The sequence below is a fragment of the Aptenodytes forsteri genome, unplaced genomic scaffold (assembly GCF_000699145.1).
Source record: "Aptenodytes forsteri isolate BGI_AS27 unplaced genomic scaffold, ASM69914v1 Scaffold376, whole genome shotgun sequence".
Lineage (NCBI taxonomy): Eukaryota > Metazoa > Chordata > Aves > Sphenisciformes > Spheniscidae > Aptenodytes > Aptenodytes forsteri.
Window position 1 is genome coordinate 1758130 of NW_008796056.1, and position 13709 is coordinate 1771838.

The window sequence follows — 13709 nt, forward strand, 5'->3', positions numbered from 1 at the left end:
ACTGTGCATCACTTGCTTTGTGCATTATTATTATTATTATTTTGTTATTATTATTTTATTTCAATTATTAAACTGTTTTTATCTCAACCCACGAGTTTTTCTCACTTTTACTCTTCCAATTCTCTCCCCCATCCCATGGAGGGGGGGCAGGGGGGGAGGAGTGAGCAAGCGGCTGGGTGGTACTCAGTTGCCGACTGAGGTTAAACCACAACAAAGAGATAGCTAGTTTAGAGAAATCCATAGTACAGCTACTACATGCAACACAGTCTACAAACTCAGGCTGCAAACTGTGGTTTAGCAAATGAAGGATAAAACCTGTAGCTGAAGACTTCAAGCCACAGTTATAAGGTATTGCAGGAAGAGTAGGAGATGCGAACATGGGAAGGGCATCAGCAGTGTCCTAGGTTTCTGTGCCACTGGAGAACTGGTTAAATAAAATTTGCAGATGATGGAAGGAAAGAAGGAAACAGAGCATGTCCCATGCTATGGAGAGCTACGGGGTGTGCTAAGGGGATTTGACCTGGGTGGGAAATTCCCTTCTATCCCTGAATCTGGGTATCATCAAGTGAATTTTGAGGAGGTTCCCATCTTCCAGGAACTGAGAAATTGATGCTGATAGAAGCTCCTACAGATCCCGCTTACATATTGCGTCTAACCACCTCTAGAGAAAGGCACCAGAGAAAGGCAGCTACACAAACCACAACCACCCCTTCACTTGGTGGTCTGTGAAGCTAAGTTACAAAAACCTTACCTACTGCAGATGGTCCTATAATGCAGTTTTTAAAATATATAACAGTGAACAAAAAGCAATCCAGTCCTCCAACCATCCTTGAAAATACCAATGAATCAGTTACCCAAGGACTCTTACTGCAATTTAATTTAGATTAATTAGTTAATCCATGTTTGTTTAGACTACTGTGATCCTTGAGTGGCTGGTGAATTCTTAGTGGCTCCTCCTTTCTGTTTAGACTAAGCTCTTCAAGGCAGGGACTGTTTATGGCTGGCTGTGTATGATACCTAGAAGACCTGTATGCAGACCTCAGAAACTTGTAAACACTGCTAGAACTCAATATTGGATGAAAAAAATTACATTTTAGAATATTATTAAAAGGTTTTACAGGAAACTGATTTCTAGTCTTAGCAGCAGTTTTGTATGAATATATAGATTTTATTCCCTATACACTTAGCTTTGTCCTCTGGTAAATATTGCTGGAGCAGAGAATTCACTGATATTACTGCTTGCTTACTTGTGGCTTGAACTTATAATGCAGAGTCACAGTCTGGGTTTGTTTTTTTTTCTTTTCTTCTTTTTTTTCTTTGTCCTGACAGAAAGATTTCGGGATTTACTGCTTCTACATTCAAATCAAGATACAGAGATTCTGCCCATCTTTCAGCAGAGGCGCTATCCCAAGTAAGTAAGATTGTCTTCTTGGGAGAAATAAAATCTTTATCTGTTTGCAGCGAGGGAGAGTGAAGCATTTATAGCACTGTACATGCTTTTGGTGTGAAGTGCTAAGGCAGAGCTGTCAGGGAGCCACACTTGCACTGAGCTTTGCAGTCTTTCAGCGGTGTCAGGGAGAAGCAGACGTGTTTTGCAAGCGTGCCCAGCTGTCAGCAGGGAGGTGGTGGTGGAGTGCAGACGCTACGTTCCCTGGATCAGTGTCTGGTGGAGCTTTGTTTCACTTGACACTCTGTTGACATAGGCAGATGTTTTGTCAGGCTAATCCCCACTCTTGTCTTCTGGGATTCCATCATTTATGGTGACAGATTCCCTTGGAGTTTAACAGGCTCCCCTCTGGAAGCCTGCAAGCACTAGAAAACATTTTTCTCTGCCCTTTTTAGGGATATATGTACAGGCAAACCAAAAGAGTAGTGTTGTGTGTTTAGGAGGTCTTGCATGTATTGAGTATCTTGGACAAAACTTCTTCTTCTCCCAAGTTACATACCTGAATGAAACAATATATGCTCCTTGTTATTATATTGGTTAAAAGAAACAGCCACTTTCAGCTAAGTCTTGAAAAGAGGCAGTGAAGGGGAAAGAAGAAGAAGAAATAGTCCTCGAATTAACCGTGACCAGAGTGAGCAATGGAAGAAGGCTAGTGCCGGGTGGACAGGGGGAGGAGAAGGAATAAAGAATGTCTGGAGCCAGTCCAGCAACGATGATGGAAATAAGCAAAGTTATTTATTTTAATTATTATTGTTAGCAGGTTCCTGAAATGCGCAAGAAGCCAGTGGAGCTAAGTGTTAAATACAGCTCTTAAAATCTGATAATACAAATTTTTTTAAGAGCAGGCAACAAATAGAGGGACTGAGTATTGAAATCCAGTCACCTCCTCACTGTGAATACTTGAAAATGAAAGCCCTCAAGGGTGAAATCCTGATTCTGAAAATGGTGAAGTTTTGCATTGACTTCAATGGAGACAGAATTTTGTCCCCCTGAATTTGTTGTTTGCATTATCCATTGTCACTGTTTTACTAGAATACTATGGAGGTACAATATATGAAACTGTGGGAGGCACCTTATGTGGATGGGCTGGTCTACTTGTTTCACTAGGACTTCCATGAATTATTACTTTTCTCCTCACCCTTTGGAGCACTGGAACAGTTATTTTTCTACGGCAGTAGAATGCTTTGCTTAGCTTAGATGTTTTCACTTATGGTATGGACACTATCAGACTGGTCTGAGAAACTAGTTTATCATCCGTCCTCAAAGAACAGACTTATTTCTATATAAATCTTTCCTAAGGTGTCTGACTTTCCATTTCCTTACATTCAATTTATTGCTAGCATTCTTGGCAAGTACAGTCTACTAGCAGTATTACACATTGTCAGATTCATGGGTGAATGAGTGCCGGTTGTATTCTGTTCAATGGATGCTTCAGCTCTTTGAAGATCATACAACAAATAGCTTGTAGTATGGAGCTCTATTGCTATTTGAAGTTATAGTGGCCTTGCGTCACAAAAGGATACGTTTTCAGCCACGCTACTTGGCGAGATTGACTGATTCCTCTAATATACAAAATCAGCCAAACTTTGGCACCTAACTGAAAGAGAAGTTTGCATATGTTCTTAAAAAAATAGATTTCTGTTCATAGCATCATTAATTGGTGCAAATTTGCTTGCTTGTTACAGAAATTTATCATTTATTCTAGTTCATTTAGAAACTGGTTGAAGACTCTTGACATGTCCTAATTTCCCTAGGGGTTGTCTTTCAAGTGAAATACTTGTGTTCAGCAAGGTAGAAAAACTGTTCATCTTCATAATATAATTTCTCTTATTCCCGTGTCAGTTTTTTCCCTTCCCTATGCTTGTTTTCATTGAAAGGTCAGTTAACAGAAATGAAGACAATGAACAGACAGATCTCATAGATCAGTGTGCTTTCATTGACTTCAGCTGAGCAATGGCTGGTTGTACTACATAAGAATCTGAGCAGTAAAGTAATTTTAATGAGATGTTGTCATGGGGCACAAGCTGGAGCTTGTAACGCTTAAGGAAATCCTAAGAATATGGAAGGCTAAAAACAGAAGAGAAATTTTAGTAATGACTTAGCTGAATAGCTTGACTAAGCAGGGCTTAGTAGGTAGAAAGGACAAAAGTGTGCACATATTTAAGAGACATATGTCCAAAGGAAGGAGGTTGGATAGGAAGATGTTCAGCATCTCTCAGAATATTCAGAGTCATAGTAATAAATATTAAAGGCTAAATGAGCAAATTAAAATCCATCAATTTTTGAAAGAAATAGAAACCTTGATGTTCTGGCCTGAATTATGTTCTTGCACCTTCATTATATTAAGACCTGAACTCTTTCCCAGGGAACAGCAGGATAATTTTGGGTATGTGTTCTCAGAGAAGATGTCTATGCACTGGAATGGCTGGAAGAAATTTTCTAGAATATGCATGCACATTGTCCTGGATTTGGTGGGGTAAATGTGTCAAAGAAACATGCTTTGCACTCCTGGTTGATGAGGGGAGAAATGCAGGATCTTGTTACGGTCCTTGTGTTTGCCTGAGCGTATTCTACTGGTCTTGGCTTAGCCAAGGAGCAAATACCTACTCTGGCACGTGGAAGAGCTTATAGATAGGCCTGAGCTTACAAAGATTAAGGCTTGCAAAGCCACATGGCACATCACCTTGACTTCCTTGACTTATTACTGTGTGTCCACAAGTAGCGTGGCATCATGAGCACCAGTTCTCACCGGGGCCTGTGGGCTGAGATGCAGTACTATGCCAGCACATGGGTACAGCATCCGTCCAGTCAGCCCAACCTGCAGCATGTGTCCTCTCACTTTTCTTTACAAGGTTGCAGAGCAGAAGGAGCTTGGGTTTATCTTATGCTTCACTCACATGACAATGTAACTGTGTCTTGGAAAACTTATGGGATACGGAATTATGTTCTCCCATAAATGCCTACAGTAGAGTTTCTTAGTGAAACATATTGCACTGCACGTAGTTACAGGTTACTGAACTAGCAAGACCAGTCTAATCCAGGCAAGTCTTTTTGATACTGCAAGTGACTGTCAGAGGATGAAATGCATGGTTCAGAAATCAGACATCACTAGACCCCCCTCATCCACCTCAGCAGGAAACCCACCCATCCACAGAGAGAAATGTTTTGAGGAGAAAATCTGTCTCCTAGCTAACATGAAGCCATCGCCATGTCCGTGGGGATTCTAATTCCTGAAACTAAGAATAAACCTGCAGCTGTGGGCAGGCGAACAGGCTGGGGCGCATAGCAGCCTCCGAGTGTACCCGCCCGGGAGGGGCCTCTGCACGCGAACCACATCACAGACATACTTGCAGCTTGTTCCTTCTCTCCCTCACTCCATGAGTGTGCTGAAGTCACCGAGGTGAGTTATGCCAACACAATCAGGCCTGTCAACAAACTAAACTTATTGCAATGAGTCTTATCCTGACTCGTCACTTTGAGAATGAGCATCAGGTCTCCTAAATCTCTTAAAAACCTTGTCAGAGTTTCACTCTTAGCACATTCTGCAGGAGTTTTCCTCACGTTGGTTTCAAGCTCATGCTTTCCTTGGTTGCCCGCTTCGCCCATGAGATTTCTGCTGTTTTATCACATGGATTCAGTCATAAAATGCAAGAACTGCTGAAGTGCTGACACAGGCTATAGAGGATAGCTTCTGAAGAAGACACTATTATGGTCATTAATTGGGCTGTAGGGGTCAGCATGTGACAGGGTGGTTGGTGCTAGCAGCGGGGGCCTAGATCGCTCTGTCCCACCAGGGTCTTTTGGTCTTTTCCTGCTGACTCCACTCCGCTTCTGACCACCCGTGCTGTGTGCACAAGGGAAGGATACACAATTGCCTTGCAACACTAGAGAGAAGTGTGTCTTGTAGCTGGGCCTGATAATGTCAAAAGAAAAAAAAAACCCAAAAGAACGGAATGTTAAGGGAAGTGATAAAAGAAGCGTGAGAATGAGGAATGAGGTTGGTGAGTGAAAAAGGCAGGAGAGAGGCTGACACTGCACAAAACAGCGCTTGAGAGGGATGTGCCAGAAATGCTACTGGCATTACAGCTTTTTAGCAAATTTCTCTGTATACAAGTGACTTGAGAGATCAGCTGTACTTTATATTTTCAAGATATTGCTGAAATCCTCAAATACGTATGTGGGTTTTTTAGAGGGATTATTTGCTTCTTTTTTTTCCCCCTTCAGAAATATTTGCAGTCTTCATTCTTATCTTCTGTGGGTTTGGTGGAAAAGTTCTTGGATGATTCACTGATTCTGATTTAAGAACAGAAGGAGCCGTTATGTTCCAGCTAATTTGAGTCCCTTCTTAACATAAGCCATAGAGCATTACCCGATAATCCCTACAGCAAGCTTCTGGTACAACCAGCCCATGAATTTAGAAAGACATCCAGTCTTTAAATTGAGATGTTAAAAACCAGAAAATTCACAAGCCTTTAGATCAGCTTGTTTCAATTGTTAATTACTTCACGTATGTATATCATTAATTTCTTTAACTTCAGTTTCCAGTCTCTGCCATCTCACTATACCATTTTCTGCTGAACAAGAAATCCTGTACCATCTGAAATGATACCTCCATACGAGAGGTTGGAGGTAATTTTAAAACTTATCCTTCTCTTGAACAAATTAAATAAAAAAAAAATTTCTTGCAGGGTAAGGCTTACTTAAAAGGTCTCTAATGATTTGCTTTCTCTTTTTAAAACCTTCCCAAAGTTGTCTTCTTGGGTTCTTTTTGAAACATGGGCAGGAATTAAGAAAGTATTTTTGGAACTGTTTCCATAATGTGCACATTAAGAAATAACAGCACTTCGTTGTAGTCAAATAGGGAGACAATGTAAATTGAGCACTATCTTATTATTTAAATGGAGTGACAAAGCATTGAACTTTGGAGAAAAAAGTGAACTTAGAACCTAGCAGGTGTAATGAAATAACAGAGTATTCCAAATACATTTACTTTCCATCTGCCATAAACTTACGAACCTTTCTTTGGCCTATATTCTTAGTAAATTAAAGTAGACTTCTTGTGTATGCGCAAAAATATTGGTCATTTTCATGTCACGAAAAACCAGAAAATACAGGATCTTGATTTTTATATATATATGTATCTTCAAATATGTATTTTTGAAGGTCATCTTTGAAAAGCTGCTGAAAGTTTCAGCTCAAACAAAGCCAAATGGTGTTATTCAATTCTCATCATGGAGCAGTCTAGACAAATAGGCAGCAGAAAGTTAGTGCCCTAAACCATTGTGCCATCTGGTTCCCAATTGCTACTCATTTTATTGATAATGGATCTGTAATGGATCCATGCCAATTTACTATCACTTGAGAACCAAGCCAAGAAACTGATAATATTTCATAAATAAAACCCCAGGAATAAAACTTGCATCTTATATGTAACTGTCTTGAGAATGTTTTTCCTTTTAGAGGAAAATAATTTGTGTCTAACTGGAGAAAGTAGTGAGTTGTGGCTTCTGGAAGTGACGATGCTCAGACAGTGCATCTGCTGAGATTCCCCCTGAATCCCAGATTTAAGCACGCACAAGAGCAGCTAGCAGGATCGTGGCCTAGAAACCCAATTCAGTTTGCATTAGAAACAAAGGCAACATCTTCCTTGGTGTGCAACAAGGGAAAAAATCATGACCTATGCATTCGTCACTCAGTCTTCATTGTAAGGCAAAGAGATTTTTAATTTTTAAAAGTGGTGGAGAACTTTCACAGAGTGATTTTCTATAAAAGGCTTTCTGTGAAGTGCTTTACAAAAGATGTTCTCTTGTTACAGAGGAGAAACTGAGGCATGGGACTCTGATGTGAGTTACCAGTGTCACCCAGGAACAACTCTCCTGGGGACAAGGCCAGAAATAGAAATCAGGTCTTCCGCAGTCCTTTCAGTTGTGTGCAATTGGCTCTCTCATCTAAAATAACATCTATCCTGTTTTCTACTGCAAAAAACACGTGGCCTGCCCATATTGCTGAAATCAGATGGGAAAGTGCCAACTGAAGGAGCCTTTCAGAAGTGCCCACACAAGCATTTTAAATGCTTTGTGTAGCATTGTACATTAAGCATGAAAATTGCTGGTTTTGAAGTGCTCCAAGATTTATTTCAAAATGCAGGCTAGAAGCTAACTATCTTGCCAGCAGCACTGAGCCCTCAGAAAACCTGAGTCTCAGAGAATTTTGATTACTTGATAAAAAAAGAGATACCTGCTTAAGGAATCTGTAATGACATTTAAAAGAAACTCAAGCTGTTTATAGAGAAGAATATTTATAGTTTTTTTTAGTGGTTTGGGATTTTGTCTCTTATTTTTCATCCTTTTTTTTTTTTTAATTTAGTATGACTTGCTGTGGTATCAGGTAATCCTGTAGAGTTTGCAGACCAGTTCAGGGTTGAGCTCCATGGCAATAAAACCTCCACTATAAGAAAAGGGCATTTTCCTGTCATTTGGGATTTTTACCAAATGGTAAGAACAACAGTGGCAATGGGGTAACGGCTGGTAGCTGTTTATAAAAAAACAACAATCATGTTATAGGAGTAGTCATCTCACTAAAAATGCAAGTATTTGATCTAGATTTTGTTGAAACCATAATGAAAATGGGAAGAAAGAGGACAGTAATTCATACTGTGCACTACATTTTTGGGCTCAGATCCTGCAAAGACTCACGTGGACACATCCACATAATATCAAACAAGGCCAAGTCAATATATCGAAATATTTAGGACTGCACATTAAAGTCAAATATAGGTCATAAATTCCTCGAGAGAGGGACTATATTTGTTTAGAGTATCAGTACAATGCCCCAGTAACTTCTAGTGCAAAATAAAGACACTTTTGTTCTCTTTCCAAAGGCCTCAATTTCAAGTACCCACAACACAGGGTGAACCAATCCCCTTACAGTCGAGAGGAATTTTGCTGCTAACTTCAACAGGGCTCAGACCTGAAATCTAAGAAACTTTGGAGAAACAAGTACAAATCTTTCAGATGTAGAGAGATGTGGGGAAAAACCTGTATCCTCTGAGAGATTTGTGCAGCAACATACATGCAAAATTGAAGCTCCGTGTGCATATAAATTCTCTTTTAAGTACCAAGCATTCTAGAATGCAAATTTAGCTTAGCTCTGTTTATCATAGGATAGTTGCGGCTCATTAGCAGTCATGAACTGTTTTATGCAAAACATTTCAATACTCCCAATTGAGAAGGGGAAAGGGCTGACTGAAAATAAAAGATGCCTAGACCTTTCAAAATATTTGGGAGATGAAATCATTGCTTTGTTCAAAGGGAATGGTATAAGACAAAACATTACAGCTGGTTTTCATTCTGCTATTTGGGAGCATGAACACGGTTCTTGATAAAGCCTGTTGATTTAATTGATATATACCTGCCTACTACTGAGCAGCAGTGTGAGACTGTGGGGAATTATCTGCCGCCAGATGTCTTGAAAGATGTTTTTTTGAACAGCTCAAACAGAAGTTATAGTAGTTTGATGCAGAAATTATTAGTGAAGTTCTTTGATTCATTATGCAAAAGAGTGTTACAATGATCCCTTCTGGCCTTATATCCAGTTTTAACATAGTTTTAAAAATAATGGCTTATATTAGTTTAAAAAATAGTTTCACAATTACCATAGTTACAGAAATCCAAGCACCACGCTCTTGACAAAGAAAAACAATTGCTAAAGAGTTGTGGTTGTTGACAGTAGTGACTTCCTCCTTGACTCTGTGGATAAAAAGGAACAGCGTCATTCATAGAATCATAGAATCATTGAGGTTGGAAAAGACCTCTAAGATCATCGAGTCCAACCGTCAACCCAACACAACAGTCCCAGTTCCCTCAGCCGCTCCTCATCAGACTTGTTCTCCAGACCCCTCACCAGCCTCGTTGCCCTTCTCTGGACACGCTCCAGCACCTCGACGTCCTTCTTGTAGTGAGGGGCCCAAAACTGAACACAGTATTCGAGGTGCGGCCTCACCAGGGCCGAGTACAGGGGCACGATCAGTTCATTCACTCCTATACACCTACCTATACATTAGCAATTTAAATTTTGGCCCCATGCTTTCAGTGTGGGACCCCAGAGGCTGTTTTCTTTCATAGAACCTGTTAAAGGAGGCAGCATCTTTTGTTGGTGTTTTGTTAGTGAGTCTTGGTGAAAAAGGGAGAAAAGAAAGATTCCAGTTGTAATAAAGGGGAAATGGACAATATTATGTCCCTAAACATGTGAAAGAAACTGGGAGAGAAAAAGGAGTTGCCTACCATGTCTTCCTTTATATTTCGTGTAAGACATAAACAAAAACTGTATTTCCTGGTCTCTAAGGAGGGCAAAAATCTAGCAACACTCATCGCTGTTCTGGCCCTTCCCCACACAAGGTTCGAAGAAGCAGGAAAACTGTCAGAGAAATGTCTGAGCTGTACCACAAGTCCTTCTTCATGCCATTTAATACCTCAGAAAACAGCATACACTGCTGTTGCCCTTTGGGTAGCAGAGCAAGCATGTGCTCTGTGTAAGAGCAGAGGGGAGCACGAACCTTCAGGGCAAAGGAGACAGTTATGATGTTCTAGTTTTGCATAAAATGGGCAAGGATGGCTTGTTCTCATCAGGACATGAGCCTAGATTTCAGTTTTAGTAACCTTTTGGTGGATGGCACTGGTGGAGCGGCTCAATTCTGAGTGCCAGGCTCTTTAGTATATGTGAGGGAGACAATTCACATTTCTTCTTCATGCAACAAAGGGGGGGCTTTAAACTCTTGGTGATAATCAGGGGCAGCAAGAGGCCCATGTTGATTGAACAGCTGTCCCCTGTCTCTTCTGAGAAATGGATAGGAGATCTGGGCTGTGGGATGCCAGCTGGACCACCCTGAATTGAGCATCCCCAAGTAAACATGTATGTCAACCACACTTCATGGAGGAAGATGTCTCAGCATCTAGGCTAGAACATAGCTCAGAAGTAACTATCAAGTCTTAAAAACTGGCAGTGGTAGAAAATCCATCAGTCATGGGGATGGGAGCTGGCTGCTGGGAGATAGTACCCAGTGGCCCAAGCCTAGCCCCAAGGTTCATCCTATAGTACGTTATTCCAGCTGTTAATTATCATCAGTCATGGGGATGGGAGCTGGCTGGTGGGAGATTGTACCCAGTGGCCCAAGCCTAGCCCCAAGGAAAGTTCTTCTGCGACCAAGTGGTTTGTAAGAATCACAAGTGCTTTTGAACAGCCAGACAGGTAACAGCTGGAAAACATCGTTAGCAGCTGCAGAACAGCAATGGCCCATGATATTAGCTGCCAAATCCTTTCTGAGTATTGCCTAATCAGCGAGCTGAGGCTGTTCATGAGCAGAATTGGAGACTAAAGTAGGTAAGTCCTAACACAAAAGCTGTTTGAATAGAAGGTATGTACTGTGTTATTGGATGGCGAAGATAAATTGAGTGATATTCAGAGTTCCTGGTTGTTGTTTCTTAATAGAAGAATTTTGTGGGTAACAGATTTGTCAGAAAATTACCAGTCTAAGCACCTGCACTTAAAAGAAGGCATTACATGTGTCGAGTGAGGTGACTAGCAATGCTTTTCCTTGGTATCATGAAGGTAGTGACAATTTTTCTCCCTGCAGAGCAATGACAGAAGCTCTGTTATAGGCACTGACCAGAAAGAAAAGATACCAAAATAATTTGCTTTAGAGCCTAATAGCTTTCATGTAACACCTTCCTTTATGACTTAATTATCCATTGCTGTCAAGGTATCTTTGTAATATGAGGTTTAAATTAAGTTTGTGTACAATTGAAACTCATTTAGAACCAAACTCTGCAAGGAGCTTTCCTCATTCCTCTGGGAGCTTGTATAAGGCAAAATTGCTGCATACTCCAAAAAACCACATGGGAGCAGGGTCAGTCCTCCTACCCCAAATCCACTTGACCAGTATGGAAACAGTAACCTATACTACAGCCTACACAGTTGTCAGTGTAAGTGTTCTCTGTATCCTCTCTGGTTTCAAAAAGTACCCAAAAGTGTCTAATGACAGCCAAATGCCTGAGCGCTTCTGAGGGCTGGGGTCTTGCTTTCCTCTGCATGGTGCATGGTGATGTTACCAAAGGATATTATAGCTTTGTATTTTTCTTCACTGTATACTATGTCTTTATGTCATAAAATAGTTTTTTAGATACATTACTGTTGGTGATTTCTAATACTGGAATGTTTAAGGTATAATTAATTCCTCTTTTAGACAAATCACCATAAAAGATTGAATTTCTTTATTACGTTGATTTTCTTCTGCTAAACCAGTTCTGAAGGTCTTAAATACATTAAATTGTCCTTTTTTGCATGGATAGCTGAAGCTTCCTAAACAATATTTGAAATGCAGGCATTTATTTCCAGGTATTTGCATCCCCTCAAAAATCTCCAAAGATTTTGAAAGCTATTTGTAGAGGGGTTTTTGTGCCATACTTTTTATGTTATGAGGGAAAATAGAGCAATGGAAGTGGTCAGTGACAATTTCTCCATCACATAGTACTAATACCAGAGCAAGGCCAAAATTGTGGCAGAACTGGGCCATTTATTTTCTTGTGCTTCATCCCCAGATGTATTTTCAACTTGGATGAGGCAAATCATGTAGATGTAACGTTATCTTGTGAACGTGTGATAAACCTGATGTATTGGGCTTTTGTGCACTGTGAAGATGAAACTCTGTGATCTTAAGAATATACCAAGAGTAACTCCTGCCACTGCAGTTTTCAAGAACTAGAACTGCTGTTCTAGGATTTCAGCTAATCGCTCCATCAGTAAGAGTGTTGGAGGGATCCCACGAACTTGGCTCAAATCTATGAAACTGGCACTTCGTTCAAGCTGGTATAAGATAAAATCTGGCAGAGTTGTGAACTGAAATCAGGCTTTCCATAAATTTTTAGTATAAGCAGCAAGAAAGACTCGAAAGTACCAAAATCCATTCGTTAGGGCGATACACTAGGCAATCCAGTTGCTGTGCCAGCATTTCTGAGTGGGAAGGGCAGGGACTGCTGTCCTGAAAGATCACAGCTGATCTGAAGAGTGTAAAAGCCATTGGTTACATATTTCAGTTATGTCCAAGTGAAATGCTACGCTGCTTTCCTTCCAGAAAGAGCAAACTATCTGTGAAGGACAATCATTACATGCCACCCTCTCTGTCCATCCTGTTTTGTTTCAAGGAGACGACATGAAATTTTGCTTCAGCTCACATATATCAAACTTGCTGGTGAACTGAAGAAAAAGAAAAAACTCTACTGTAAGTTTGGTCTCGGAACGGCTTGAAAGGGAGCAGTGATGCTGAATATTGTGTGGTCTGATGGGGAGGATGGAAGGAGGGAGAGAAGGCGAGCAGGGAGGAGGAAAAGACAGATGTAGCTTTCTGTTTTGTGCACAGTCCACACATTACATGGAGAAAGATACCTTAATTCAAAAGAACAGGTTTACCTTCTGGGATCAGCAGAGCAAAATAAAATGAGCCTGTTTAGCTGCATAGGGCTCTCATTGTAATGAGAGCCTCTGGGCACTGCTCTTCTGTGACCGGCAAGTGATGCTGGTATTGACAGACAACTTGAGCTCCTTGTCTTGTGTTGGGGAAGAGGGTTTAAGGAATGTCTCGCTAATTTATTTGCGGATTGCTGTGTCCCCAGGAGAAAACAGGCTGTGAGTTTGGCATCTCCAAGGCTTCTTTCACCCATAGTGCCATTAGCACGCACTTGAGCATCTAATTCCAAGCTCTAAGTGCAGCAGAAGGGCTGTCCCCTGGGGCTCAGCCCCTGCTTCACTCTTTTCAGAGTCGGCACAAGCAGCACTTCTGAGATGGGGAACTTCTCTAGCTTTCCCTGCCCCATCTGCAGCAGTGCTTTGCTGTTTGAATGCATTTTTTGTGTGTGTCTATATGCATTTTGCCTGCACATTATTAGATGGCAGTAACTAGTTGTGTAGTGGTTGATGAATGTAGTTACATCCAGTTGGCGGCCGGTCACGAGCGGTGTTCCAAAGGGCTCAGTACTCAGGCCGGTCTTGTTTAATATCTTTATTGATGATCTGGATGAGGGGATCGAGTGCACCCTCAGTAAGTTTGCAGACGACACCAAGTTGGGCGGGAGTGTTAATCTGCTCGAGGGTAGGAAGGCTCTGCAGAGGGACCTGGACAGGCTGGATCGATGGGCCCAGGCCAACTGTATGAGATTCAACAAGGCCAAGTGCCGGGTCCTGCACTTTGGCCACAACAACCCCATGCAGC

At 41.1% G+C, this 13709-nt stretch overlaps 1 protein-coding gene across 1 annotated transcript in view; it reads left to right on the plus strand.

The window, feature by feature from the left end:
* Nucleotides 1-13709, plus strand: part of NOX4 (NADPH oxidase 4) — a 114475-nt gene that overhangs the window by 74474 nt on the left and 26292 nt on the right. The window contains exon 13 of the mRNA XM_009286283.1: nucleotides 1330-1411. Coding sequence (XP_009284558.1) covers nucleotides 1330-1411 — 82 coding nt within the window. The remainder of the gene's footprint in view (nucleotides 1-1329; nucleotides 1412-13709) is intronic.